Here is a 24,747-nt window from a genome sequence, read left to right as displayed (position 1 = left end):
ACAAGATCAAGGCAAAGGAAGTTGAGCATGCACCCACCATCAAGTTGACATCTGCTGCAGGCCCGGTGATGTCTGCCTTGCCTGGATGACACGAGAAAGATTTCGTTATATTTTTACCATACCAATTACATGGACACTTGCTTTGACAAGACAATAAATTGATCTGACGAATAGAAACGCATCAGTCTTCAATAAAACTAGATCCTTAGCAGATCGGCCCAACCAATTGAGAATTGGCTAGCGCACCTATGCCAATTAGGTACTGATCACCTCGTCCATCGGCAAAAATGATAGTAAGGCCGATCACACTTGCAATCCCTAGTAAAGTGCACAGGTAAGAAGGATATCTATCCATGGCTGCAGGGCAGATCCTGCAAATGCCCCTGGCTCAGCACGCTTCTGACCGTGTAAAGGACGACATCGGCAAGCTTTCAACGGCCTTGGTCACCTTCCACTTCGCATCGAGCAGCACAAGAAAGGTCTGCATAATAGTATCGTAAAGGCTCACGTGGACTGATGACTCACGGAATTTCATTCATGGAGATCTTGAGGGGAGAACGATGCCTCTCTTGGCAAAACACATCACAACTGTGACTGAAATGCGAAGATTGTGTGGAAACGCAAGTGCCTGTGTATTAGGCCATCGGTCTTTTGAAAGCTAAAGATTGTGGGCATCTGAAACCTTGGACTAAATTTTCTTGCAACAATGAACGCCGGCAGCTTTCCTTGGGACCACAATGCTAGACTTGAACATGTAAGTCTCGTAAATTGTGGTTCCCAAAGTTGTGAATGCTGTGAAGAATCTTGAGCAAATCTACATTGTCTGCTGCAGGCGACTGTTCCAATGCACTGCAAGGTGCAGCCAGCTACTGAGGGAGCTCTAAAAGTTCGAGCAGATTTACAAACGAAGCGCAGTGTCCAGTCCAGCTTGAACCTCGAGACATACATCGACCTGCACGCGGCACTTTGCAAGGGCACCTTCCAAGTACAAAAGGTGTCGGTCGTGGAGAGGGCGATGTACAAGATGAACGACTTGAAGCAGGTAAGCTGGTCAAAGCATCCTTCCCCGTCATTTCAGACTTGTAAAGGATCAGGTCAGTAAATTGATTTGGGGGTAAGTGAATGCAGGTGCTTCTGTTGCTTGGGCTCACAGCCGGCAGCAAAAACAAACAGGTGCACCCCTTGCTAGAGGGGCAACCATAGACTCAAATACAAAATTAGGTATGAAGTATGGTGCTTTTGGCACAATGCGTAAGTCTTATGAGGACTCATGATCCGTAGGACATTCTTGACTTGATGGAGGGCTTGACTCTGGCAGCCCCAACCCTGCTCACATCAACCACAGACACCACCGCAGCTCAGCAGGTGCTCGAAATCATCAACTGCTTTGCCTCTTACACAACATTGTACATGTGCGCATTGTTGACCGGTTGCGCTGAGTGGTCCACATGCATGGCAGGACAATGCACATGGAGACGGTGCCGCTAATGTGCACTTGGATGTGACAGCTGCAGACCTGGCCGCCCTTAATTGGGTCAGGCCTGAGAAGATCAGCACAGTGGAGGTCGCACTCAGCAGGCCAAAGCAGCTCCAGGATTCCCATGTCCGTTGCCCAGCAGCAGCAATTCCACATTCCCTCCAGGAAGACCAGGTATGTTTGCAGGCCACCATTTGCAGCTTTGCTGGGTGGCAGTTCTGAAGCCAACCATCCAGGGCTCCTCATTAAGTAATTAGACTTCAGTACCTTTGGAGCTTCCCAGTGTCTGAACTATGAATCTGCAGGGGACAGCGACCCTCCTGAACCAAGGGCCTCCTGGGCAGACAGCAGAATGGGCAGATGCTCACACTCGGCAAGCGCTAGCATTTGACTTGGGAGGAGCATGCTCAGCAGACTTCCCAGCCAAGCAGGGCAGCAGCGCAGCAGAGAAAGGACACATGCCACTTGCTGAACGAACAATAGAATATGAAGCTGGCGCAAAGCCTTGCATGGCATCAGCATGCAGAGGGGCAGCAGAGCAGGGCAGGGGTCTTGCAGCGGTCCAGTCAGCAGTGGTGTCTGCAGGGACATATCAGCGGCGACCCTCAGGAAGTGAGCAGCAGCGCCTTGGAGTCAATGCAAGAGCTCTCGGCACCGGCAGGAAAGAACCCCAAGTGGAGGCAGGGTCAGCCCAGGAAGCAAGCGGCCTGGAGCACACCATCAGGGGTGCACCAGCCTCAGATTTGATCGAGCATTGGCAGACAGCATCACCCGCAGGAACGCCATCCATGAACAAGCAAGCACAGCTTGCAGCTCGTGAGTTCAGCATCGCAGCCACAGGGGCTTTTCAGCAGAGGGATGTCATGCCAGCCCTTCTGGACGCCCAGCGCCTTCAGCAGCAGCCAATTTTCACAGGCTCAGCAGCAATGTGCAATGTGAGCAGCTATGTCGACGCCGCAGCAGGAGCAGATGCATGCAATGATTCCCATGGCAACAGCGCCGCCAACACAAGCCCAGGGATGAGTTGCAGCGCGCAAGGCACATCACAACAAGATCCCATGCCTGCCTCTGTGCTCGCAGCGGTCCCTGAGAGCGCAGCCTGCAGTGTTGCATGGAGGAGCAAGCGCAAGGCAGCCTGCCTGGAGCCAGCGCAGACAGGCAAGCTGCATGCGCATGCGGAACCCCCACAGAAGAGAGCTGACAGCTCCCAGTGTGTGCCCCCGCCCAGCTGCCAAGCTTCAGAGACTGCCTCAGAGAGAGGCCCAGTGACAGAGCAGCAGCACCACCACAGAAAAGGCCCGCTTTTGAGCTTTGGTCCTGCCGGCTTCAATTTGGATGCTCCAGTGCAGCGTAGTGATGAACAAGCCAGCCGCAGCGCAGACTTCCCAATGCACAGATCCAAGGATGCATCAGATGAAGGTCCACCTCAGCTGCCACAGCAAACAGCCAAGATTGAGCAGAGTGCACATGCCGCCACAGATTCAAGCCAGCTGAATGAATGTACAACCCAGCTCGCTGCAGCCGCTGGTACAGGGCACAGCCCAGCATGGATGGCTGAGCAGGTCAGGGCACTGGCAGAGAAGTCTGTAGCAGCGCCGCTGCCGGGTGACTGGGAGGGAGGAGGGCTGATTGGGCGCAGCGTTGCCTTTGTGCTGCTGGAGGATTTCGATGCTGGAGGGCAGACCATCTTGCGCGGCATCAAGACTGGCAGGTGCAATCCCTGCTGTTGATTGACACGAGTGTGACTTGTTCTGGAAACCTTGCACTGGCACCTTGCTTGATGATATGCGTGACTCTGTGAATCAACAAGCCCTGCGCATGATGAAATTGGAGTCGGCCTGAGCAAAAAATATTATCTTCCCAAGTGCGAGCGTTTTGTTTAATGCAGGGTGCTTGAGCACATCTCCAGTGACCATGTTGAGGAGATTTGCAGCGCCACATGCTCACAGCAGCACAGCTTCCACTATGTGCGACTCAGCAAGAGCGGTAAGGTCCCGGAACCCCCCTTCTCCGCTGATATTGCCTTGAAGAACCACTGAATGATCGTGTTGGCTTGATCAATTCCTGCATGCTTGCTCTCTGATGTAATATGCTGAAGGACTTGTATTGCCGATGCAGAGCTGACTCAGCAAGGCGGAGCAGGAGTGAAAAAGCGGGGCTTGAAGGTTGACTTGAAGCTGGACCTCCACCCATCTCTGCACCAGAACAACCTGGCAGAACTCCTGAAGCTTCACACAACTGCCCTTCAGGTTGGAGTCAGCGCATTATGAGTCCTGCCCATTGCCGTCCTCACAGCTTGTTTGAAATGTGCACCGTGTTTTTGAGCAAGATGCATGTGCCCAACCAAGATCAAGCAGACTGATGGTCGGGTATATGTTGCAGGATGCATGGCTTTTGCTGGAGCCAAAGAGTCAGGAGATCTGATTGGACCTGTGCTTGCCGCGCGCTGCATGTAATTAATGTCTCGGCCACCAAGGCAGACTCTGTGTCAAGCCCGTCAATGTAACAAGTTCTTACGACATGTGTCCAGTGTGCATGCGCATACCTGCATCATCCTCATCCTTATCATCATGCACGTGCACGCCATCAAGATCGTGGCCTACGTGGTTTGTATGAGCTGCTGCATTAGGCAACACACTGCATCATAATTGAGCACACAGCAGCGCAATAAGCTACTCCGCTCGGGCACCAGCGTTCCGTTGGCAGGCAGAGGGACTGGATGAAGGGATCCTCTGAGGTTGGGCAGCTCTTGAACAAATTCAAACGACAGCTGTGCACAGATGATCATTGATCGCCACAGCATGGCCAAGGTGTGGCCAAGACGCATCGCCCTTAACCCTTGCAAGACCAGGGAGTTCAGGTGGCTGGCGAGGCACTGGGCAAAAGCAGAGGGCATCGCAATAGACATCAGCTTCGGCAGTGTTGTACAGTTAAAGATCGCAAGATACTTGGGAGAGTATGGTCAGCTGCAGCTGCAAGCTGTGTGTATCAGTGCCAGCACAGGAGCCTCCCCCTGTGTACCCATCCTTCCCTTCCTCCATGTAACCCAGGGGACTCTGAACTAACTTTTTTTTGTTGTTTACTTGTTTAGAGTCCCCTGTGTAACCCTCTGGACCCCGATGCCAGTCTGACTTCTAGATAGGGCATCCCATTACATGACATACATCAGGTAAGGAGGGGGGCATGGACTGCTTAGTACGCCCAATACTGAAGGGGTGCAGACGGAGGGGTGGACCAATGTGTTATGGTCTGCCCAAATTCTTTAAAAATCCCGTGGCTTACAAAACTTCATGGTATAAGTGTTCACAGCTGCCCATGGGGAGCTGCCCAAGAAGGGCAGTCGATTCAAATGCAATTGATCTAGAGAAAAAATCCGGGAAAAAATCATGTGCGTTGTGTTTTTTGAGATATCTCAATTACGTTTGCTCAGCTAGTCTGCCGTTGGGTGCAGATCGATTCTAAACAACCTTCGCGATCCTTCATTTGACGTCCATTTTCAGCACAGGGCATGGCCCAGTCGTTTCTCTCCTGATAAGCGTGCGTCATCCAAAGGTTCGTCTTCTTGGCCCTTGCTGTTTAGCAAATTCACTGAAGAGAACGGTATGTCCACAGATATGCGAGCTGCTTCTCTCTTTGTTCTGTGGATGAGATATGCTGATCACTGAAAACCAGCGCTTGGTGTCCACAATAGGTACTTGATCCAATAAATCTCTAAATGACAACTGTGTTTTCATGAAAATTGAGAGCCACTGCAGCTCCGAGAATGAGGTTCAGCAATGACCCAGCAGTCCAGTGATGATGGGTTTTGCATCAGCAGGAAGGACCAATGGATCAGCCTGGGGCCAAGCATCCAATGTTTATGCTACCAGAGGAGATTTGGATTAAAATTCAAGACCTCATGAGCACTGAAGATTGGGCCCTCGCTGCCTGCACCTGCCGCACCATGGCCAGTGTGGTGCCAAGGCGCATCACGCTGATGCCTTACGGACGCGCAGAGTTTCAGTGGCTGGCAAAGCACTGGGCAGAAGCTGAGGCTATAAAGCTGAACCTCAGTTCCATGCGCACTTGCTCGTCAAGGATCCCAAAGTACCTGGGGAAGTTAGGTCAGCTGGAGCTGCAGTCTCTGGACATTGATGACAGGTACAGATGTGCACCTTGGGGGCGTGAGTACTCATCTGATGATGAGGAGGACAGGAATGGAATCCTTGACCTGAACACCTTCATTGATGACCGGCATGTATGGATGATGGACGTCCTGCGGCAAGCACCAAAGCTATCCCTGCTTCGTCTATTGGGCGTACAGTTCAGAGTGCTGTCAGCATCGTCAAGCTTGAAGCACCTGGTCCTGCATGTCCATGAGCGCCTGGAGCTCACTAAAGAAGATTGGGGCTGCTTGCAGAATTTGCACAGCCTGGAAACTCTTGCTGTGGACTATTACGATGCATGCTTTGCCCACAAGGCGCCTGACCTCGACTTAGTGGCTTGCACAAAACTGCAGGCGGTGAACATGAGCCTGGTTCACCCTGCATCTCTTAGTGTGCCGGAAGGGTGCTCGGTTTTCATGAAGGGGGTTCAAGTGGATTATGGGTCTCATTGGCCAGTGATGGCAAGCCTAAGCACTGCCATCCATTTCAAGGAATTCATAGATGTTGACTATACGGACAAGGCTCCAGATCTATCGCATTCCAATGGCTTCTTGTCTAGCACGCCGTGTCCGAACTTAACGTCACTGCGCATTGAGTATGACACTTTTTGCACCTGGGATCACCCCATAGAGATTGGTTCCTGCTTGGCAAACCTGCAGCACCTGACAGTCGTCAGCGGGTCTGTCCATGTGTGCTTTACCAGCGCCATTGCCTTGCAGACACTTGTGATGGATGCTAGAGAGTCTCTGAGTCTGCGTGCGCGCAAAAGGCCTGGAATCAATTTTGTTTCAAGCCTCAACCAGGTCTTTATCCGGTGGAAATTCTGTTGTCCTAGGATCTATGCTCTGATTGGGCTTTTGAAGGTGCCTGTGCTGATGGACCAAGAGGGTGTTAGAGGTGTAGCATGTACGCCTGGGTTCAGCAAGGCTGCCCTGAGATGCACATGTGGCGCTTGCTACGACTGCCTGGGCTGCGGGGAAATGTTCTGCAGCCACACACCTGCATTTCATAGGTATAAGGGAGGGCAGAAAAAATCCTCAAAGAAGAAGAACATTGGATGATTACCACTAGGATTTAGCCAGGGACTGGGAGGGCCTGGCGGGCATGTGCACCGCCTGGAGTTTTGAAGATGAAGATCTGGATGTGATTGCTTTTGAGGATTGATCGTAACGATAAGAAGATTTGGTCATGGAATTTTCCCATTGAAATAGGTGTGTGTCTGGTGGACCTGCAGCAAGTGCCCTTGGTCAGCCGCGCTATTCATGTGAGGTTTACTGCATCCATCTACTTGCAGACATTTGCGGTGTTGACTAGAAAGTGCATCAGCCTCCAGATAGCTCCACCGAAGTTTGCATGCCTGCATCGTTTGATGGAGTCTGGATATGCAGTTGTGGTACTTGCAATATGAGTGCAGGATGCACAGATGCAATGAGACTTCCATGTTTGCTGTAAATTTTCTTTCCCAAAAACGCGCCATCCCATGCAAGACTGTAGCATAGACAAGCTTGTTCCAGATTCTGCTATGTCATGCCATGCGTGCATGTGCTGGTATGCTCTAAAGACTTGGGTTGCCGTCTAGTATGACACTGCCAGTGGACCCTATGCCCTTGTTTCTTCAAAATTTCCTCCTAATATTATTCAGATTACACCCAAGATTACACACAAGAACACAAGATTAATCAGCATGTTGTGTTACACAACTTCTGTTCAGCCCTATACCCGCTGCAACATTTTGCTTGTCATGCAAGATACACACTGCAGCACTCTGCAAGTAAGTGTTGAATCGGAAGTGTCCTGACAAATGAGTGATGGTCAGTTGCAAGGCTTTTGAGTCAAGGATATCGAGGAAATTTTGTAAAGTCTGGGGGCCGTTTCTCCAGGTATGCCCGCCTCCCTTCATTCCCTTCCTCTGTCTGGTAGAACAGCAGTGTTGCATTGCCCCCGAGCTCCTGAATGCCAGCCTGCCCATCCTCCTGCAATCCCCAATACCCACAAGTGACAATCCTGACCCTCATCATGCAGCGTCGAGAAAATCCAAAGTCACACTCCTTCCGTGCCAGCGAACAATCACAGCAGCAGGCTTTGATCTGTGCAGGATGGACGCAGTCAAAGCAGTCAAATGCACCATCTCAAGAACACATGAAGCATAGCAGCAATGAAACGGCATCAGTGCAGCATGGAATGCATTGGACAAGGAGATCCAGCAGGGTGCACACCGCAGCATTGAGTGCGGCTTTGAGCACTCTCAGGGCGGTGGGACTGTTCCTGAGAATCTCCCTGCACCAAACGAGAGTCTCCTCCTCCAGCCTCTCCAAGGGGACCACGGTGTTTATAAGCCCCATGTCCAGCGCCTGCAATGCACCAGCCAAATGATCGCTGCACCACCCAGAACGCACTGGGCCAGACCTGCATGCAATTCCCAATTTCCCAATGAAATTTTTCACACCCCCTTTCCTTAAACTCCTCAAACCTCAATTTGCTATGGAGCCTGTAAGAATCTCATGAGATCCATACAGCAAAATATCTGCAGTATCAGGGACCTGAGCACGTCGGAGCATTAAAAATGGCTGAGAGACCTTAGTGGATGGACAGGTGGACAAAAGTCTACTAGCTCCTATGCCAATTGCTGCTTTTCCTGTTACTGCCGCCGGACATCTGACTCATGCCTCTCATACCTTGTTCAGCATTGCTTCCTTGGGACATTAACCAGCTACAAGATTTCAACATATTTATAACTGCGCACCTGTTGTGCATTGTACAGGCGCGCTAGGAACCAGATCTCTCGCGCCTTCTTCTGCCCAACCAACCGCACCATCTGAGTCGACCCATAGCCTGCGTCAAAGCTGCCCACTTTGGGGCCCGTCTGCCCAAAAATTGCATTCTCCGCAGCTATCTGCATGCATGCGAACAAAAGCATTTATCAACAATCGCCTGTCCAGAGACTGCCTGTGTCTGATGTTGCTGCAAGCATCTAGCAACATGCGATTGCGGTCAATGGGCATGCAAGGGAGGAGCGAATTCGGAAGATGGGGAGATCCTCAAAACTTTGTGTACTGTCAAAAGAGAAGGTCAGAGAGGGTCTGTGATGGTGGACTCACCGTTATGTCGCACATCATCTGCAGGATCTGCCCCCCTCCCACAGCATAGCCGGCCACCATGGCTATCACCGGCTTGGGCAGCCTCCTGATCTGGACCTGCGTCATGCAGCACCTAGTTGCATCCTGCTACCTTACAAGTCTATGAAGTCAACATCAACAAGCACCTTTAATAGCGCACTTTGAACTTAGGCACTGGAAATTTGCAGTCACAGCACAGGCAAATTCAGAGGTCAGCCAAAAGTGGCTGCTGAGGCCCATTAGTAAGGAGGTGCATGCCTGCAGGTCCAGGACATTCAGACGGGGGATTTTGTCAGGCCCCACATAGCCGCCCTCTCCCCGGACACTCTGGTCCCCCCCACTGCAGAACGCCTTTGCTCCTTCCCCTGCATGCAAGAGTAGAAACGCCCTTGTCAGTTGCACGTTATGCATTTTGCAAGCTTCTTGCATGCTCGGCAAGCAATTGGAGCACCAAGGGTTGCATGAAAATGATTCCTCAGAGTGTGCAGGGCAGGCGCACATGAAACAAGGTCATTGCAATCTGTTGAGTTGCAGATAACTTAATTAGGTGTCTGAACCACTGTTGGTTTCATAGTTGCAGTGCAAATTTATCCAAACAGTAAGTCCTCAACCTTATTCGGATGACCTTGATAGGGCTCATGAGGCAGCCCTATCTAGCTGACTCTCTCTGCAAGGAGATGAGAGGTCAGATGTACCTGTAAGGATGACGACGCCAATGTTTGGGTCATCCCTGGCATCGCTAAAGCAGCGCATCATCTCCTCTGTTGTCTGCGGCCGGAAGGCATTTCTCTTCTCTGGCCGGTTGATGGTTATCTGCATGCATGCGCACATGAGATCCCTCTCCAAGATATCTTGCATGCTGCACATTGGACATTGCCACATGCACATTGCCACGTGAAACACATGTGCTGTTTTACAGCAAGGCAGCCCTTTCTGACGTTTGCTCTGCCTTAATGTCAGCATTCCCCTTTCTCTAATTCCCTCTTCAAGATGGCTGCAGTGCTGAGGAGTGCACATCTGAACAGGGACACTTGAGTGTTGAAGAGACAGGGAAGGGGACGAGGAGAATGGTGCTGACCTTCGCAATGCCCTCGTCAGCCTTCTCGTATCTGACATCTTCAAGCGTCTCGCCGTGCACCACAGGAATGTTCCTCCAAGCTGCTGGCAGCCTTGACACTTTGCCATGCACCCTGCAGCAGATTGACTTAGCTGATTGATTGCCTAAATTACACTGTGGTATACTACGATCATGCAGGGTCCTTCTAATAAGGATGCTGCCGTGAGTGACGCTTAATTGGAGGCACCTTTCGTATGAAGAACTGGCAGTGTTGGATTGCTGGAGCGAGCTGCTGGTGGACGCTTCAGTAGCTAAAAGTACGGGTTGCCTGGAGTTCTCTTGACGTTCCTGCACTGGATTCAGGTGCGCTGCTAGCGTTTGGACTCTCCTGGTCTGAGGATCGCCCATTTGATCTGAGTGAAAACAGGCAGTATTAGCGCGCCAATACCTAGATATTACCGTCAATATCTCGGACACGTTATTATCAGTAAACCTGCATGGCTTCAGGTAGAGCACTTGGTCCCTTCACAGGTAGTAGTGCACATGTCTAAGTATAGAAACCACTTTCAACAAGCAGCGATATGCACCCGAGCAGTAAGTGGCAATCAAACTAAAGACTGTCACGAAGTAGGGCTTGAGAGAGAATTTACAGATGTCGATGAAGGAAGCAAACGAGTGTAATCATCTTGATCATCAATGGGGACGTCGAGGACCCTATCGCTCACCCCCTGTTGAAAGGGTGATATAATATCAAACTCTTGATTCTCTTGCATGCCATAGAATGAGATGTTTGCTTGACTACGAACTTCAGATGATGCCTGCAATGTCATTGATGTGTCCAGGCCATGTGAGCACTGCAAGTAAGCTCATATTTTACAAGGGCTCTGGCAATATTGCGCGCTGCCAATTTGATCAACGCGGTCACCCAGTTGGGCCAACACCGTTGACTGGCATCCATACAAGGACAGTGCAGCTTGTGAGGCTTCTGTTTCAAAAATATTGGGTCACTACAAGGTACTGGTCCCAGTAGCTTTACTAGACTGCACTTTGTGTGGGTTCTCGGCCCTTCCTTGGACTGGATTTTCCACGCCTGCCACAGTTATCCCCCTTCCCTTTTGCCATCTGCGCGAAGATGCACACTGATCAATTTACGCAGGTTCCCAACCTAATGTCATGGTTTGCACAATGACAAGACTTCAGACCTGAGCAGCAACTGCTGTCTAAATTCCATGAGCCTGCAAGTCGATCGATTGCAACAAGTGTAGCAAACCATGCACAGCAATCCCAGTAGTAATCCCAGTACACATCGAGTCGATCTAGCATTCCGTGGGTTTCACCTTTTACTCTTGCACCTGCGCGCACCTTTCCAAACACCCTTGCAGCCTTCTGCGCTTTATGGAGGTACATCATCATGCCCTGTGATTTGGCGCCCCGCTGGCGCTCTTGCCTTCTTTCCTTATGTCTTGCACTGCCTGTGGGAGTGCCTGCACCCAACCCAAATTTGGTTTGACTCACATGCAAAACCTGGCAGGGTCTTCTCACGTGCACAAATACACCCAACATGCTCCATCTGCCCAAACAGCAAGGTGGGTGTACACCTACATGTCCATGTATTTGTAGACCAAGTGGGTATGACAAGACATGCAGCACACATCTCTGTTATTCTGTTCTCAGGCTCCACATAAGTGAGGGAACTAATCAGCATGCACCTGTATCAGAAAGGACGTCCAGAGATGAACTGGCGGCTTGGGAAGCAGTTGCGCGCTGTATTGTGCCTGTCTGAGTTTCCGAGGCAAGAGAGCCAGGGGTGTCCTCTCTCATCAGCTGAGCTGCCTCAGCCGCCCGCTTCATCAGCTTATCCTCTGCCTGCAGATTGAGAACAATTGCGATTACTATGAGAGCTTCCTGACTCTTCTAAAAGATGAAATCGTGAATTTTTTTCTCTGCATTACAAGTGTGCGGAAGTGGTTGGCTGAAGCTTTTTTCCAAGCATTTTAAAAGCATCAATACCGGCCTCCAAGCTGCAGCAACGCAGACACCTTCGGGACTTTATTGACTTGAATTGACCTGCAGCCAGAAAAGCACAACACAACACAGAATTTTGTACTTCTTGTCGCTGTAATCCCTGGCTGGCTTTGTCTCGATCAGAGTAGTCTTGGTTGTCATGCGATGCAAAGGGGGGAAGTCTGTTCTGCGCGCCTTGTCAAAGACCTTCTTGGCCTTCCGCATGACCGGCTGCAGTTGGGCTTCTACGCCCTCTAGCCTCTCCATCAAACTCGCCCTCGCCTCAACATTAACCTGGTGTATAACAGCATGATCCTTGTCTTAGAAAGAAGTTCTCAGCACACACTTTTTTGAGAGTGTACTTCTGTGACCAGTGCTGGCCCTCGCCTCAGCATTTGCCGGCATGAAATCTCATTTTGACATACACCCAAGTGAGGTGTACGTTCACTGTACACCCTTTTTTAAGTCTCCTCTTGGTACACAACTTATTCCTATATAGTATATACACTATTTTATATTGCATACGATGTTTGAGATCTCTCCTTACTAATGAGTCCTCAGTGTGCGCCTATTTCTAGAGTGCAGTTGCTTGAAAAGAGATTGCTTTCATCATGAAAGTTTCATGCAAAAAAAGATCTTCTGTATTGCCATGTAAGTCTAGGAGCTTGAGCGCACCAGTTTGGGGCGGTGGAACAGGGATGATGAAAGCCAGGAAAAGATGTCTGTGTTGACGCGCCGTGCCATGAAGGCAATGCACAGCAACGCCAGAATCAGATTATAAGCCACCAGCGCTGCTAATGCTGCGTCAATTGGCAGTTCTGCCCTGCAAAAAACTGCTCCACAGCTCAGAAATGGTACAACATAACCTTCCAGCCCACCTCTCCTGAATCAACCCAATTTAGAGTTCCCTAGTCTCTGGTTTGCAATATCAATAAAGTGTGACTATGCCAGCAGAGACTCTGATCATTGGATGCAGCTATTGCTGCCATTGATGTATTTTCTGGTGCATTAAGTTTGCAGTGTACACACCTCTGTAAGAGGACGGTGCACAGAAGCGCATTGCTGCAGAGGACGGCCAATATTAGCACAACCCAGAAAATTGTTAGGCAGAAGATGCGCGCAGCTAGGTCTGCTGCCAGGAATGCTGCGGCTGACAGGGGCTGCACTGCGCGCTGCTGTGGCTCTGATTTCTCGGATTCCCTGCTGTCTGTTTCTCGCTCCATTTCATTAGGATAATCAGGGACCTACAGTTGGACAACGGAGGTGAGGTCATTCGGAATTTGTGACCACAAACAGGATGCGGAGAAATGACGCTGGCGGGCTTGCTAAAAAATTTCATTTTGGTTGAGACAGGCGCCTTCTGGGGCAGTAATGGCAACATGTCCGATAAGGAGGGGTATTAAAAGTACCTGGACGGCGCCGGCGATCTCGGCTTCAGCCTCTGCGGCGGCCTGAAGCTGGTAGCTGGTTCGCCAAATTCTTTCTTGGTGTTGTAAGTACGGAGTGGGCGAGTTCCTCTGCGATCCTGTGGGATCCTGGTCACATGCATGGCTTTGGCCCAGAGGATTGTCTCGTACATGAAAGCTCTCAACCACCAACGACTTTATTTGCAACCCTTCATCAACAACCTGCATCCTGTCCTGAAGAGCATCCGGTGCGACCGCTGCTCTCACCGACATCACTTCATTGGTGCGCAATCGCTGAAAGCATCCCTGGCGTGTGTTGGAGGCAAATTATTCCTGAATTGGTTTATTATGGCTCCAAATTTTTACAATTGCTCGCTTCGTGTGGGCGCAGCTCTTCGAAACGCCCAACTCGAAATTGAAACCGCTGTCGAAACCCTACCAAGCCCTCGAGTAGTTAGTCAGCGGCCCGATCAAACTGGCAATCAGTGATCTCGACAGCTCTGGCCGAAGCCTGTTTCTAGCCTGAGCAAAGTTGTACATAGATTGGAATCGCAACAACAAGAACTGGAAACGCAATTGTTTTGGACAGCCGTTGGGTGCGTGAACCGGGCTCCGATCGGGGGTGCTTAGGCACAGAGTTTTGAGCAATTTCTCCTCTTCGATGGTGTTGGTTGACAATGTAATCAAATAATCTCATGTCTCATGCAACCCTGGCGCTTTGGAGCGTCTAACGGCTGTGGGTTTGCCGGCTTTGGAGGCTACCTTGCGGGCATCCGTTCTTGGAGGTGAACGCGTTTTCCTCACTTAATACTGACCTGGAGCAAAAAGTTGGAAAAAGACGACATATTGATGAGGCAGAACTACCTTTTTTGCTGGCAAATTTGCGAATGTCTCTTGGCTAGATCTGTGGAGAATAGATCAATTTAGTAAGGTCAGTACTAGAGCAGGCATTTGCTCTTGCTAGCCTTTGCATCGGAACCCAAGGCCTTTACTCAAACTTCTGAATTTGTGTGAAAGAAATGTGCTCATACCACTGATGACCATGAGCGCTTTGCAAAATACAGGAAGGTGCTAGCAGGCTTCCAATTGGCTGAGGCGACCCCAGTAAGGCCGATGAGGGGGCATCAGAAAGGGCATTGTGCGCTGCGATGGTGCACGATAGTCCTGCTTATTTCCCTCTGCCTGGCAGGTACAAGTCTTTCACCCCTTGCATCTCCCATCTGCAAATGTCCAACGCTCTGCATGGACATCAGCTCACTCGCAGAAGCTCACAGTGTAGACACAGCATGTCAGAGCTAAGACTGCCTCTACTTATGAAGATGGTCTCTGGTGCAGGATTAGTAGCAGGAAAGGCAGACAGCAGAGCGTCGCTGCAGCAGAGGAGTGGGCTTCTGGAGAGGTTAGGGGGAGCAGGCACGCTGAGCAGACCGGACTCATTTCTGAGGAGGCTACTGGTCAAGCCAGTGGCGTCTGTGAGCGCGGACGCAGAAGATGAGGATGACTTAGCATTAGAAGATGAAGAGGATGACTTAGGAGAGGATGACTCGCTGGGCATGCCACAGCAGGGTGAGCATCTCACCATCACAGTCAGGCTTAGGAGTATCAGAGCAGACAAGCAGCTGTACGAGCGCTGTCAGTAAAGGAATTTGTGCTCGTTTGACCATGGTCAGCGAGTGCATGATTTCCCAGGGCTCTTATAATGGGTCTGAGAAGGCGCCCATTGACAGCGAGTCTCCTCCGTGCTCTTTAAGCGCAAAGTACAATCATGCATTATCTGCACTTGCAGATGTTGGAAGTGCAAACCAGTTGTGGCTTGAGGTGAGGCTTGAGGATTGTATACAAATACAAATTCAAATGTGTTCATGCAGATGAAGAGGATGATGAGGTAACGCCGCCGTTGAAACCGCTGAGCAAGTCTGCGGCGACGGCCGGCAAGGCAGCTGCCGCGAAGCCGCCGGTGAAGAAGGCAGCAGCTGCATCACCGCTCAAGAAAGCTGCCAAGGAGAAGCTGTTCAAGGCACGGCACTGCCGCACTCTGATCTGTGCAATTCTGTCACCTAAAGGCCTTGTAGATGTCTCAAAACAAGGGTTTTGCATCCCATCCTATTGAAGTGTTACTTGATGAAGCACCATTATTGTTGCCTGTGATGCGTTTGGAATCTTGGGTATTGAGGCAGAAAGATGTCAGCTTGCATGGTCACTGAGATGCACAGCAGCCTACTGTTGGCATTTTTAGCAATGCTGTCTGACAGATGTTTGAAGGAGACTTTTATTTTGCTTCTGTTTCGCTGACCCCTCGCCAGGGCTGGCATCCAGGGGTAATGAAATCAATCTCATAATTAACGGTGCAGGGGGTGACGGAGGATACCCCCTTGTGGGACGAGGACGATGCGTTGGACGAGGCGGAGAAGAAGGCAGCTGCTGGGAAGCCGACCAAGGGCGCCGCGGCAGCTGCCAAGCAGGCGGCGCCTGCGAAGAAGGTGCCCGCGGCCACCGGTGCTGTCATTCCCAGCGCCAAAAAGGCCAAGGCCAAGGCGGCCGCTGCTAAGAACAGCGAGGAAGCTACAAAGGTGAGCTCGCAGGGCTTTGAAGGCTGTCGGGGTAATACCAACCCTTTCAGGCAACACGCCTTTGTTATCAGAGGTTCAGCCTGGTAACATAATTCAGAGGTCTGTAAAACAGAAGTTCAGGGGTACCAAACAGAGCGCTCTAAGGCTGAATTTGTGGGCATTGAAACACCAGACATTTGCTACAGGTGAGGCTCCAATGCAATGGTCCTGGTTTACCTAGTTTTGTGTTATCTAGGGACACACAAATTTCCATCCTAAGAGGGGCCCTATATCTGAAGTTCGAGTTCAAGTCTTTAAATTGCTTGTCATGGGTTTTCAGGCGGTGGAAGCGAAGGCTGCAAAGGTGAAGAAGTTGGACATAGTGGCGGACACCAAGGTGCAGGACATCCCCAAATACCCTGGAAAGAGTGGCGCTGACGAGGACGAGGACGAGGACGAGCGTGCCGACATGCTGCCGGCAGAGGAGCACTGGGAGCGTGAAGCCCTCATAAGCACCAAGAGTGAGTCAGCCCCCCTAGTCATCCCCTAGTCACCCATTAGTAATTTGTCATGGGACGAGATGCAAGGAGAGGTGCACTGGGAGCACGGGGCCCTCATAAGCACCAAAAGTGAGTCATTACTGAGTCAACCTTTCTGTATTCAAATCCTGTTTGAATGTGTCAAACAGTAAAGTCCGCCCTTATTAGCACGAAGAGTGAATTGGCCTCTCCAAGTTGCCTAATAAGTGATTGCATGAGCCTCATTTAATTCAACAATGAACTTTTAGTATTTTTTTTTGTAACGCCCGCAACTGTGTTTATCAGCGTGGTCGGTTGCTGAATGAGCCCGTGTCAGCAAGAAGGGGTGGTTGACTGCACACTTATAGCCGATGCTGAGCTGCTTGCATGCAGCTTCCTATTGGGGTAATGCTAAGAAAAGTTGCGCCGAAGTGGTCATTGGTCTTGGTATGCCTGCTTTACTTTGGTGAAGGGACCAGCAAAGGCTGCCGAGCTCTTTTGAGATGCAAACCCCCTTTGTATGTCCACACACTTGCAGTTCTGATATTCTATTACCTTGCTGATGAAGATTTTCTTCTCATTTTACTCATTCGCTTGCCTCGCAATTGCACCTTGCATGGCGCAGGCTGCAAGATCTATGTGCTGGACATCAGCGAGATGGCCCACTTCCTGGGCTACCCGCGCTGCGACGTGGCGCGATTTGTCACCGACCCGGAGTTCGGCACCATTCTGCCCAACGCCACGCACCTGCTGCCCAAGTTTAATTCGACTCCCCCCATGGAGCAGTACACCGGCATGTACCCCTTCAACTCCCTGCCCCACCACGAGTCCCTCAACGCAGGTAAGCGCACTTCTTCTCCCAGCTCATCTCTGAAGCTTCCGCTGCAATCTTATAAATCCGAACTCGAATGCTGTAATGTGACCCTGTTGCTTGCGTGTGCCATATGGCACTTTCCTCTTGTGCTCTGGCGTTTGCAAAATCGACGTGCTTTGAAGCTTGCAGGCCCTCCCGTTGTGATTAAGTCAATAAACCCATGTTCAGCCTGGCGGCACACGTTCTTCTGCTTGCATGCATTTGATGTGCCGCCAACGGTGCCCAGCAACCACAAAGAGGACACTGCCCTGCCAACAAATGTCACACCAACCCTCAATATCTCCCTGAGTTTCTTGATCTTGTCGCTCGCAGGCCTCTGAGTTCCAGACCTCGTTGCCCTGGTTATACAGCCCTGGTTATACAAATTCATTGCGCGCAACCCCTGATACATGTACCAGACGCTAAAGAGTTTTTCATCGCAATTCCCACAACCCTATTCATTCCCCTGATTTCATAGTATTGTCGCGCGCAGCCCCCTGGTACGTGTACCAGACGCTGCTGAAGAGCGACCGCCGAGTGGACGAGCCGGAGAAGGCTGACATCATCTTTGTCTATGACTACTGCCGCCTCATGTGGGCTCTCAGCGAGGAGCACGCGGAGCACCACTGGTGGGCGTCTGAGTATCTCAGGAAGAAACTCACCGGGACCGGGGGGCCCGCGCTTGTTTCAGCCTACAACGTCATGACCCAGGTTTGGGCCCATCACGGTTTCTCTAGTGTCCGCCTTTGTCCCCAAAACGGACTAGTAATGTTGATTGTGCGGGTGTTGTGTGTGCCTTCCAACAAGTCATGCGGTGCAGTGAAAGAGAGCTCCCTGTCTCGCCTGTCCACACTGCTTCGACATGGCTGCCCCGTTGAAGAACTTTTCTAATGTGAGAGGGACATCTCCTCTATTTATGGTTTCAGCGCAGCACCCCAGCATCTCTGCATGCAGAGGAGGGCTGCAGGAAACCCAAGCTGCTTCCTTGGTTTTCATGCAGAAATGATGTTGTCGTCATCAATGGTGAGATTACAGTGCATGGCTGACACGCTGTGCTGTGTCATGCAAAACACAGATGCTGCAGTGGAAACGCAGCGGCGGCAAGGAGTTTGTCTTCTTCCAGTCGCACCCGGGCTTTGCCTTTGGCAACGAGAATGTGACAAAGGAGTTCTACGACAAGATCATGTGCCGCGAAATGGGCGATTCCCTGCATGTTGTTGTAGAGAGGGGCCAGCGCTGGAAATGTCCCACCTACAGAGAAGGTGTGCCTGATTGCCTCGTGTCGTGGAGTTGCTAGCGTTCACACAAAGGGCGGGTGAAGAGCTATAGCAGGCTGAGCCAGACCGCAGCAGACATCAATTCTGCATGTTGCATGGATGCTCATGCTGTACAGCTGATGGCACCTTGCTCATGCATCCGCGCCTTGCCGGCTGCTGTTCTGTTTGCCATGGCTGGCTCCTGCATAATTCATGCGGAAGCTGAGGCTGAAGATGCCTGAAGCCTTAATTCTGCAGCGGCTGGCTGACAACCACAGGTACAGGATCACAAATATTGTGTGTTCCTGTGAAAGACACCAGTCACCCATCCAACCTTGGAGCTGTTCTCAATAGCGCCGGACAATGGCCACTGAAGTATCTGAAGTCTTGGATGTTGGTGCTGCTGCGCGCAGAGAATATAGTGATAGCCCCTTACAGCGGCTCGGAGCACCTGGCTTCACTGGTGCACTCCATTAGTGACATCTCCACTCCGCGGCCGTCCGAGCGTCCCAAGCTTGCCTTCTTCAGGGGCAACTGCGGGCCCTGGGAACAGGTCCGTCCACAAGTCTTTGTTCTCACTCTATTGTGCCACTCCAAGTGTAAAGGTGCATGTCCTCCCTAATTTTGGTTGGGGTTTTTTTTTGCATACACCACAGGGGGCGCACATGTGCACTGCATACCCTTGAGGGAGATTACATGCACTCAGCAAAGCGGCACTTCCTGACAAGTTTTGATTGATATTGAGCTACCAATCTGGTCGACGCCAAGCCCGGCTTTTCTGTTGCATGTCTGTCTCAGGGAAACAATCCCAGCGTGTCTGAAATTAAATGAGTTAATGTAATGTATGAGTTAACAGTAGCATATGTGTCCCAGGTTGCCAAACGCATGCGCCATGCGCTGGTTGGAGCACTGCGACAGGGCAACTCCTCAGAGATAGACGCCTGCTGCCTCGGTGCGCGCCTCTTCCTCCCTTCAATTTCCCACCCCTTGCAAAACAAGTTTAGGAATATGAGCGGACACATGACCCTTCGCAGTGCATACGGCTGTCTCCGGGACTATAGCAATGGAGCTTCCTGCACATGAAAACTTCACTGGCTTTTCCTGGGATTGAGCAGCTATCCGAGCATCGCCGGGCAGTGGGCATTTTCCCTTGTCTGCCAGCAAGGTTCTGAGCTGCAGCCTGACACGGTGTACAGCTTATTGCAAGGCTCGCAGTTGCCCCCATTATATAGCATAGCTTGAACAGCCTGTGATCCTGGCTCTTCATACAGGCATCGCAGAGCCTGTATTGGTGCTGAGTGACCTGAAGTGACAGAATCCCCACTGCATGCAGGCGAGCCCAAGGCGCAGAGCCTGAAGTGCACAAAGGAGGAGGCGCACGGCGGGGGAACAGCTCAGGGCTGGCACAAGTCGATGCTCGAGTCCATGGCCCAGTCGCGCTTCTGCATGATCATCCCCGGGGACTCCCAGTCCTCTGAACGCCTCAGCGATGCCTTTGTGACTGGTGAGTAGCGCTCATTTTTCTCTTCCACAAGTGCAGCAGTTCATCCTCCTGTCTCACCCAGTGTTGGCACGACCACCTGTTTATTGATTGCACAGGGTCCAGCATTGCAGTTTGCAGCCGCATCAATGCTTTTTGTTGCCATGTCAGAGCATTTGTCACTCACGCACAATTGCTTCTGTAATCTCCTGGTGGGTTTTGTGGACCATGGCTGGGTGCTGTCTTCATGCACTTCTGCAGGGCTGTTTCGCATTCCTCTCGTGTACCATGCCTAGCATTGCTCCAGCTTATGGGCAATCACCCATTCTCTCACTTGGGACAGTAAGGGTGGACTTAGTTTCATCCGGATCCGCACAAGAGGGGTGTTTATCTGCGAACAGGCTGCATCCCGGTGTTTGTGGGCCCGCCATTCCACGCAATGCCATTCGGGCGCCACGTGGACTACGCAGCCTCCTCGGTGTTCATAAACCTGACGGACACGCGCAAGTGGTTTGGCAAGGAGAAGGCGCAGTGGCACCTCAACCCGCGCATCCTCGACAAGCACAAGGGCAAGGAAGGTGCGCAGGAAGCTTCCTGTCTCACGTTCCTGTACAGATCCCCCTTGAAAATGAGTTGCATGCATATCTGTTAGGACAGGGGCATTCTATCGGTGCATGGGCTGTCTTCCCACCAACTGGCCATGAAATATTCACTGTCTGATGCATACGGGTGGGTGTTGGACCTATTCATGATCAGACATGCAGCTGGGCAGAGATGCCATGGGGCCCAGCATGGTATCATCTGGGAGTCTCTGGCTATCGTGCATGATGATTGCTGTGCATTCTCTGTCAACGCATGTCTCACGTAAGAAGTACGCATTGTGGCAGGTGACTGGTGGCACCCTAAGTGGTGGAAGGCGGACACCATGAGCGGCCAGGCAGTCACATTGAAGAACATGGAGCAGGTGTGCTGACTTGATGTTGACTGTACTCAATTGGCTTGCCACTCCACTGACTGTAGTTTTCCTGAGATGAGGGAGTGAAGCACCAATGAGACACGTCCAATGAGTGGATGTGATGTGTTGAACTTGAACTTTCCATCTTCGAGGCGTTTGGACCATTGAGGGTGTAGACGGAGTTTAGCAGGACCACTCCCTCTAAGCCTGTGCTGGACCTGCTTTCTTGTTGTGGTCAGCCATGCACTGCTTCTCCCAGCAAGCAATGGAGTCCTCAGAACAATGCATGCATGCTTGCATGCATGCATGCATGAGGGGAATCAGCACGGTGGGCATTAGTCAGCATGAATCATGGCCGTGCTGTGTCGGCTGCAGGTGGTGTTCTACCTGAAGCAGATGGCGCCAGAGGAGGCGGATGAGAAGTATGAGAACGTCATGCGCCAACGGCACATGTTCATATACAAGACAGAGTGCGCCTCTGCCACCCTCTGTCCCTGCAACCCTTGCACATCTCTCCTGAGGAGAAATCGGGTTTCAGAATAGTTGTGTTTTTATTGTTGTATTCAGCGTTCCCCTTGCTTTCATGTCCCCACACTGCCAAAGACGCTTTGCCTTGCTAGAGGAAGCCTCAGCATATCCTGCTTCATGTCATGATTAAAGGCAAGCATGCGCGCATGCTTATTGCAATGCTTCACACGTTGTCAGCGCTGTCACTTAATGCTGAAAGGTCCTTTTATTGATGCAGGCCTTCCAATCCGCCATCTGCGTCAGACATCATTATAGACAGCATGTGCGAGTACGCGCTGACTGGCTATGGGGGCACCGCCCTAAACGAGTTCGAAGATCTGGATGTGAAGCAGGAAAGGGACAGGAAGAGGAATGTGGCGGCGGCCAAAAAGGCAAAGGACAGAGCAACGTGACAGTAATAATGCCTTTGATTTTTCCTGGCTAAAATAATGTGTTTTTGAGAATTAGGTTTGCAGGCATCCAGGCAAACCGAGCGGCAGAAGTTACGCTGAAGTTTCCGAGGATATCCTCATGATGAGGGCCAGGGGTATGCGTTATCTACTTAAAATTCCTTAATTAAGCTAGTTCCAGTTGCCTTCCCAAAATTAACTTGAGGCACACATGCAGTGTGCCAAATTAGCAACGAGGGCCCAGCTGGGAAGAACAAGCGCCTTTAAGTACCTATGGGTGGTAATATCGCAGGAATTGATTATTGGGTTTCTTATATCGTCCTGCATGTGATGCAATTGCAAGTTCTTCTGTAATTTAGATTTGTGCAATCTAGCTCGAGCTCACTAGCTTCATGCTAGTAATGACTGATCAGTCATATATATGCCCTGTGATGTCATCCATCGAACCCAAACAAGGACCTTTTCTCACGGTGATAAATGCTTACGTTTACTATTTCATCAGAGTGCAGTCTGTACAAGAAGATAAGACCACTGGCACGCTTTACAAGTGAGACAAGTTCTCCTTTCTGCACATGCTGACTGCACAAATCATCTTGTGCATCTTGTCTGTCACATCCCAATGAATGATCCACACACATAATATTTAAGACATAATATTTAAGACAAAAACTGCAGGCACTACTTTCTGCAAATGAACACGCCCAGACCTTTTAAATAGCACTACAACATGTTCTGATGCTACTCTGGAAGGGCAAAAGATAAGGATAAGATGGGGATAAGACGATCAATCAGGTTCGGCCGCTTGAGTGCCGCCACGAATGCTACTCTAAGAAAGAAGTACAAAAAGAGCCAGTTTGAGCAGAACGGCCAGGTATTTGGATTTGAACAAGTACAAAGACCTGCGAAGCTATGTCATGAAATGTCATGATACTATAGAAGTCTACAACCCTCAGCTGCTACTTCAGCGTAATCAATTCTGTACAAGTCAAGTACAAGTGGCATGCAAGAACCATCTTCTGCTGTGGGGGCCTGAGCGCACTCGGAAAACATATCAGGGATGCCCTCCTGTGGCATTATCACTGCCACCGAATTGCTGAGGGCTCTCTGCGACTCTCGTGCCATCATCTGCTGTGCAAGTTCTAGTCTGCTTTTGAGCTCATCGCTGATGGCTGCTGCTGCTGCTGTTGTTGCCTCCTACTGGCAATGTGTTTGAATACTATCGGCAGCACAGCAACCACCCCAACCCCACAACCTGCACATTTCAGACAAAGGTTGCTCCACACTGAAGGCAAGGCTAAGACATTCCTTGCCTGACACCGATAGGATATCCTCACATTCGTAGCATGAGCTCAGTTAAGGGAGTCTCTCACAACCCAAAACACGCCACTGGATAAACAGAGGACCCCAGTTTGCCATGGGTTGGCAAGCACACTTGCAAGGCATGGGCAGTGACACTCCCAAAGACATCAGCAAGAGCAGGTGCTCACCAACAAGGAGGATTTTGGCGTCGTATAAGTCAGTAAAACTCTTAAGTTCGCCCAGCTTGCTGCCAGCGTTCACCGCCAAGAAGTTGTTGGGCAGACAGCCCAACAGTGTGCCTGCATGCAAATACTCCTAATGAGAATTTTCTTACCGTCCAGCGGAGATGCATGATCCTTACAGCAGATCTGGGTCCCTGGAAATCGAGTAGCAAGCCAGCATGACCCATGCATGCATGCTGGTCATGTGATAACATGTATGAACATGTGCACAACGTGGTGAAGTAGAGAGACTAAACGAGTTCCCCACCAAAAGCAAAGGGAAATATCGGAACGTTCACAACGGGTGACGCAATATTTATGAAGATGTTTGGCAGCAGGGGCGTCACGCGCAGGAAAATGACATAATTCAAGAGATCCCCTTTGCGCTTCTCCACCTGTGCACAGATTGTGTGAGAACCTGGTATGCCATAACTAAAATAGTGTGCAAATTTCAAAAGGTGCTTCTTATCTCTGAGATGGAGCGCACCTCTTTCTCAAAAGACTTCAGCTGCTCTGGCCACACAGCATGCGCCAGGGCCTTTCCCACCAATCTGCTGAGCGTGAAGCACGCGCAGGATCCAATTGTTGAAACAACTGCAGATCGCAACCATTGTAACAGAGATTAGCCGACTAGTCCGCTGGCCAGCATCAGTGCACCATACGCATTGCAAAAATCAAATGGAAATTGAGTGGCAGCATGTACCTGCTACAAGGCACAGACCCCTCAGTGTGCCAAAGAGGGCTCCAGAGAGGAGGCTAAGGGAGACTGTGCCTGGGATGGCAAACATCTGCATGAAGACGTAAACCAAAGTCCAGCCAACCAGTGTCGCCACCTGCGTGCACAGGGCCAGTCAGCAAATTTCTCCTGTGTCAGTTTCGGTTGAAGTCTAGAGGCTGATGCTCTTATGAGTCAGCACAAAGGAGGAGGTCAAACAGAACCAACGAGGAGCAGATGAAATCTCACCATGTGTTCTGCTGCATATCTTTGAATGACATCTCTCTGAGCAGCAAGCTGAGGAATAGAAAGCGGTGGAAACTGCCGTATAGTCGCCCAATCTTGAGCCTGTGGCAGCAACACGATGCTTACATTCCACAGCATAGAGCCATGAAGCGAAATTGCCGGACTGCTGCAAGGCAACCCCAAAAAACCTCCGTCTATGAGGAGCATCTTAACCGACTGACAACATCTGGTATAATCCGTACCTGCAACGGTGGCATCATTTGGGCGTATGTGGCTAGAATTGTCACGAGCACAGCTGCGATCGCGAGTGCAGTCAGGATCGATCGCTTGGCCTCGCGCCATACTCTCAATTTATCAGCAATCAAAGGCTTTCTGCATGTCCAGGCCCCGTACTGATTGCCTCCTTTCGCAGAAAGACACATGGGTGGCACCCAGCCTGAGGCAGGTTGGCCTTGCCTCTGCTGATTTGAGGACGCTACACCCTGAAGTTTTCAATACTGAAATCTCTGGATATATTACCCAGGATGCAAGTT

General features: G+C 50.8%; 5 protein-coding genes across 5 annotated transcripts; 3 read left to right on the top strand and 2 right to left on the bottom strand.

Annotated features, from left to right (window-relative positions):
* Nucleotides 1-353: 353 nt before the first annotated feature.
* On the top strand, nucleotides 354-3,747 carry COCSUDRAFT_57275 (hypothetical protein; the record flags this gene model as incomplete). The annotated part of the gene is made up of 7 exons (XM_005645197.1): nucleotides 354-479; nucleotides 833-1,042; nucleotides 1,282-1,365; nucleotides 1,460-1,651; nucleotides 2,044-3,188; nucleotides 3,366-3,463; nucleotides 3,596-3,747. 7 exons carry the CDS (start codon nucleotides 354-356, stop codon nucleotides 3,745-3,747), a joined length of 2,007 nt encoding a protein of 668 aa, XP_005645254.1.
* A 3,707-nt stretch (nucleotides 3,748-7,454) lies between these two features.
* COCSUDRAFT_37599 (naphthoate synthase) lies at nucleotides 7,455-10,203 on the bottom strand (the record flags this gene model as incomplete). Its single annotated transcript, XM_005645196.1, has 8 exons — nucleotides 7,455-7,595; nucleotides 7,839-7,973; nucleotides 8,366-8,515; nucleotides 8,721-8,816; nucleotides 8,997-9,103; nucleotides 9,434-9,551; nucleotides 9,817-9,928; nucleotides 10,043-10,203. The coding sequence occupies 8 exons, from the start codon at nucleotides 10,201-10,203 to the stop codon at nucleotides 7,455-7,457; spliced, it is 1,020 nt and encodes a 339-aa protein (XP_005645253.1).
* A 10,198-nt stretch (nucleotides 10,204-20,401) lies between these two features.
* Nucleotides 20,402-22,100, top strand: COCSUDRAFT_54203 (hypothetical protein). The gene is made up of 4 exons (XM_005645195.1): nucleotides 20,402-20,439; nucleotides 20,749-20,825; nucleotides 21,192-21,286; nucleotides 21,562-22,100. Exons 2-4 carry the CDS (start codon nucleotides 20,787-20,789, stop codon nucleotides 21,734-21,736), a joined length of 309 nt encoding a protein of 102 aa, XP_005645252.1. The 5' UTR covers nucleotides 20,402-20,439; nucleotides 20,749-20,786; the 3' UTR covers nucleotides 21,737-22,100.
* A 153-nt stretch (nucleotides 22,101-22,253) lies between these two features.
* On the top strand, nucleotides 22,254-22,986 carry COCSUDRAFT_33863 (hypothetical protein). Its single transcript, XM_005645194.1, has one exon. The coding sequence runs from the start codon at nucleotides 22,503-22,505 to the stop codon at nucleotides 22,659-22,661; it is 159 nt and encodes a 52-aa protein (XP_005645251.1). The 5' UTR covers nucleotides 22,254-22,502; the 3' UTR covers nucleotides 22,662-22,986.
* Nucleotides 22,987-23,086: 100 nt separating this feature from the next.
* Nucleotides 23,087-24,636, bottom strand: COCSUDRAFT_83528 (hypothetical protein; the record flags this gene model as incomplete). Its single annotated transcript, XM_005645456.1, has 6 exons — nucleotides 23,087-23,331; nucleotides 23,522-23,648; nucleotides 23,741-23,847; nucleotides 23,957-24,086; nucleotides 24,218-24,316; nucleotides 24,457-24,636. 6 exons carry the CDS (start codon nucleotides 24,634-24,636, stop codon nucleotides 23,087-23,089), a joined length of 888 nt encoding a protein of 295 aa, XP_005645513.1.
* Between the last annotated feature and the right edge of the window lie 111 nt (nucleotides 24,637-24,747).

This window comes from Coccomyxa subellipsoidea, assembly GCF_000258705.1.
Source record: "Coccomyxa subellipsoidea C-169, whole genome shotgun sequence".
Taxonomy (NCBI): Eukaryota; Viridiplantae; Chlorophyta; class Trebouxiophyceae; family Coccomyxaceae; genus Coccomyxa; species Coccomyxa subellipsoidea.
The sequence above is the reverse complement of the archived record's forward strand: the minus strand, read 5'-3'. Positions and strand labels throughout refer to the sequence as shown.